The sequence below is a fragment of the Cebus imitator genome, unplaced genomic scaffold (genome assembly GCF_001604975.1).
Source record: "Cebus imitator isolate Cc_AM_T3 unplaced genomic scaffold, Cebus_imitator-1.0 Scaffold54, whole genome shotgun sequence".
NCBI classification, from domain to species: Eukaryota; Metazoa; Chordata; class Mammalia; order Primates; family Cebidae; genus Cebus; species Cebus imitator.
The window spans coordinates 5,977,528-5,982,324 of record NW_016107369.1 but is presented as its reverse complement, the minus strand read 5'-3'; the positions used below and the strand labels follow the sequence as shown (position 1 = coordinate 5,982,324).

Here is a 4,797-nt window from a genome sequence, read left to right as displayed (position 1 = left end):
CACCATGCCCAGCTAATTTTTTGTATTTTTAGTAGAGACAGGGTTTCACCATGTTGACCAGGATGGTCTCGATCTCTTGACCTCGTGATCCACCCGCCTCGGCCTCCCAAAGTGCTGGAATTACAGGCTCGAGCCACCGCGCCCGGCCATCAGTTCATTTTTCAAAGCCTTTGCAGTGTTGCTCAGATCTGCCCCATGTAAATGCCACCCAGTCACGAGTCTGAGACTGGTATAGTGGTGTTCTATTTGTAATTTGATCATCAGGGTCAGTGTGTACTGTTGAGGATCATGTACATACTTGCTCACCTGGGGAATGGACCCACAAGTTTGTAAACAGCTTTAAGAGATTGCTTTCTTGAGTTTCTCTCATTCTGTGATCTCCCTGTGGTTTCTTTGGCTTCCCTTTTTCATTCTTCCAGCCAGAAAGTGGACTTTATTTTCCTAAAGTCAGGCCCAAAATGTGGGAGGAGAGAGAGAAAGCAAGGGCTCTTTGCCTCACTCTTTCAGGACTGACATCCTTCCAGAGAGGAAGGATTCCCTCCCTCTGAACTTTAGACTTCTGCTACCCACATTGCCACCCATCACCACAAGATTGTGTGAAGACGTGGCATAAGAGAATGGAGAAAAGAAGAAAAACTGGATTTTTACACGCTCTGGGTGTTAGGAGACCTCTTTCCAAATCCTCAAGCCAGAACTGGAGGTTTTGTGGAGCTCCCATTGTCTTGCTAATACCCACATAGGTTGTGTGGAATACAGGTGGAGGGAAAAAATGGTCTGCTAACTGCTAGTACTTCTAATTCCCCAGCCCACCTACTTCTCTTTACTTTCCATTGCTTGCAACCAGCTACTGTCTGCTTTCTGCCCAGGTTTTGTAACTGTGTTCAGTGGGACAGAGAGTGGAATGTGCTTATTCATCTTATCTGGAACCTTTCTTAATATATTTTTGTCAGTTTTGCCCGTGTTTTAGCCATCCTTCATTTTATTATTATTATTTTTTGAGATAAAGTCTCTGTCTGTCACCCAGGCTGGAGTGCTAGAGTGCAGTGGCACGATCTTGGCTCGCTGTAACCTCCGCCTTCTGGGTTCAAGTGATTCTCCTGCTTCAGCTTCCCAAGTATCTGGGATTACAGGGACGCGCCACCATGCCTGGCTAATTTTTGCATTTTTAGTAGAAACGGAGTTTTGCCACGTTGCCCAGGCTGGTCTCGAACTTCTGACCTCAGGTCATCCACTGCCTTCGGCCTCCTAAAGTGCTGGGACTACAGGCCTGAGCCATCACGTCCGGCCCCTTCCTTCATTTTAGACAGTCTAAGAGATTTGTATTCAGCCAGATTTCCACATTTCCATGTTTATTTGTGTTGTGATGTTTTTTAAATGTTCAAATCTTAGCATGCACAAACAATTCTATAGAAAAAAGTTGTTTATGCTTGACTCCCAGTATAAGTAAAGGAGCTTTTGAGTCAGAGATTCAGTAACTTGCCTGAGGATTTCCCGTATCAGTGGTTGGTTATGCAATGTCCGTGACAAGCCCTAGAAACTAAAAGACCAAACCTTAAAATGTTAGAAACAGAAAAGACAGTTAATTATTAATACATAAGTTATTATAAAAGGAACTATAACTTGCTAAAGTCAGATGATTTCAGGCCTTGGCACTTGAGGATTTAGAGAAGATACTGTTGTGTACTAAAGCAGGGCTCTTTTCTTTCACATCCTTTAGCACAGGAAAGCTGAACTAGGGATTTTTGCAAGATGAGAAAGGCCTGTTTAAATGTGTGTGTATATTTTCTTTACAGTAATAAAATAAATGCATATGAAAATAACAAATTAACATATTTGGGCGCCACCACACCCAGCTGATTTTTGTATTTTAGTAGAGACCAGGTTTCACCATGTTGGCCAGGATGGTCTTGATCTCCTGACCTTGTGATCCACCTACGTTGGCCTCCCAAAGTGCTGGGATTACAGGCGTGAGCCACCGCACCTGGCCTTTCAGTTTACTTTGATATATATTAATAAGAACAAAGACTGATAGATAAGAAGCTAGACAGAAATTTTATAAACCAAGTACTGCAAAATATGAATGGTACACTCTAGGTGATATATGGGTGTACATTGTAAAAAAAACTACTAAATTTTGCTGTGTGTTTGAAAATTTTTGTAATAAAATGCTGGAAAATTTTTGTGGAAGCATACCAAAAACAACTACATTGTATTTGGATAGTCAACTTAATTTAGAATATTCGAACATCCAAGGAGTACCAATGTCTTAAGCCATTCTGTTGGTCTTTCCCAAATTGTACTATTTATGAAGTTGTTTTAAAGAGAGATGCGGTCCCGACATGGTGGTGCATGTCTGTCATCTCAGCACCTGGGGAACCTGAGGCTGGTGGATCACTTGAGTTCAGCAGTTCAAGACTAGCCTGGGCAACATGGCAAGACCCCATCTCTACTAAAAATACAAAAAATTAGCTGGGCATGATGGTGTGTGCCTGTAGTCCCAGCTACTCGGGAGGCTGAGGCAGGAGAATCACTTGAACCCAGGAGGCCAGAGATTGCAGTGAGCTGAGATTGCACCACTGCACTCCAGCCTGGGCGACAGAATGAGTCTCCATCTCAAAAACAAACCAAAAAGTGTTGTGGGACCTGTTATTTAATTATATTGAAATGCTTTCTTTTCTAGGTTATCCATGCCTGGCTTATTATATCATCTCTATTGCTGCTGTTCTTTTTTTCATTCATTTACTTGGGGTAAGTCGTGAAATTTTTGGTCTTTTAAAATCAACTGCCTTTGTGCTCCATAGCTATCACTTAAAGCCATGTACTTTGTTGATGAATTACTCTTAAGTTGTTTCCAAATATAGGTCATACGTGGTATATAAACAATAAATCAGTATTACTAATTGAGACATGCTTCTGTTCCTTGCTTATAATAAGTAGAAGTGAAAGAACTCAAGTCTACAGTTAATTCTAAGCCTTTTTGAAGATTATATATTCTTCTAGTAGAAGTCTGTGAATCAAAATTTTAAGAAAGGGCGTGGTGGCTCATGCCTGTAATCCCAGCACTTTGGGACGCTGAGGCAGGCGGATCACATGGTCAAGAGATTGAGACCATCCTCGCCAACATGGTAAAACCCCGTCTCTATATTTAAAAAAAAAAAAAAAAAAGTATAAAAACAAGAATTAATTGATTTTCATGCATCTGTATTGTTTTTTATCAGTGATGCTCTTTTCTTTCAAATGAAATCTTAAATGAAATTTTCACGTATAATATAGAAAAAAGTGTATCTGGGCTGGGTGCGATGGCTCACGTCTATAATCCCAGCACTTTGGAATGCCAAGGCTGGTGGATCACACACGAGGTCAGAAGTTCAAGATCAGGCTTGCCAAGGCAAAGATGGTGAAACCCGTCTCTACTAAAAATTAGTTGGGCACGGTGGCAGGCGCCTGTAATCCCAGCTACTCAGGAGGCTGAGACAGGAGAATTGCTGGCAGAGGTTTCAGTGAGCCAAGATCGCACCACTGCACTCCAGCCTGGGCGATAGAGTGAGATTCCATCTCAAAGAAAAAAAAGAAAAAAGTGGATCTGGTCTGTCAAAGAGAATAGAATAGTGAAGCTCAGAGAAGCTCAGACTGAGAAAAGCCTGGCCTTTTTCTCAGCTCAAGTGGCAGAATACAGTTTGTAAACAATTGCACTAGCTCTTAAATTTGAAGAGACTGTAAAACTAATAAATTGCAGAGTTATTTCTTTGGTAGAGGATAAAGGGAAATAACCACAGACAAAAGAAGCAAATGTGAGAATCTATGAAATGGATGACATTCTAGAAAAAAAATTACCCAAACTGACCCCTGAAGAGAGAAAATCTAAACAGAGCAAAAAAGAAATACAGAAAGTTACTGAAGTCGTTTCCACCCCACCTGCACAAATAACAATAGTACTGGGCCCCACTGGATTCATAGGGTAATTCTGTTAAGCCTCCTTTAAGGAATGGTAACGCTAATACTATTTTAAGTGTTCCAGAACATAGAAAAAGTAAAAAAGCTTCCAGATTAATTTTATGAAGCCAGCATAACATTGATAACTAAAGCCCTGTGAGTTATCAAGAAAAAGAAAACTGTTGGTCAGTTATATTTATTGATCTCAAAAGAATAACAAAATATTAAGAGAATTCAGCAATGGATTAAAAGAGTAATACATTTGACCAAGTGGAGTTTGTTTGCAGAATGGAAGACTGGTTCATTATAAGTCACCATATTACTAGATCATCATCTCTGTACATGCTAAAGGCATTTGATAAGATTCCACACTGGTTCTTGATCAGATTCCTTAATAAACAGATGGGGCTGTGTGTGGTGGCTTATGCCTATAATATCAGTACTCGGGGAGGCCAAGGTGAGAGGATCAATTGAGGTTGGGAGTTCGATACCGACCTGCACAACATAACAAGACTCTGCCTCTACAAAACATAGATTACCCAGTCGTGGTGTGTGCCTCTAGTCCTAGCTGCATGGGAGACTAAGGTGGGAGGATGGCTTGAGCCCAGGAATTCAAGGCTGCAGTGAGCTATGATTGCGCCGCTGCACTCCAGCCTGGGTGATGGAGCGAGACCCATTCTCTAAAAATGAAGAAATAAATAAATTTCTTAACATGATAAAATATATGAATCTTTTTTTTTTTTTTTTTTTTTTTTTAGACGGGGTTTCGCTCTTGTTCCCCAGGCTGGAGTGCAATGGCGCAATCTCGGCTCACCGCAACCTCCGCCTCCTGGGTTCAGGCAATTCTCCTGCCTCAGCCTCCTG

The 4,797-nt window shown here is 41.2% G+C and overlaps 1 protein-coding gene across 1 annotated transcript in view; it reads left to right on the top strand.

Annotated features, from left to right (window-relative positions):
• Positions 1–4,797, top strand: part of PSEN1 (presenilin 1) — a 93,413-nt gene that overhangs the window by 56,081 nt on the left and 32,535 nt on the right. Inside the window, exon 5 of the mRNA XM_037738582.1 lies at positions 2,681–2,748. Within this exon, the coding sequence (XP_037594510.1) occupies positions 2,681–2,748 (68 nt within the window). The remainder of the gene's footprint in view (positions 1–2,680; positions 2,749–4,797) is intronic.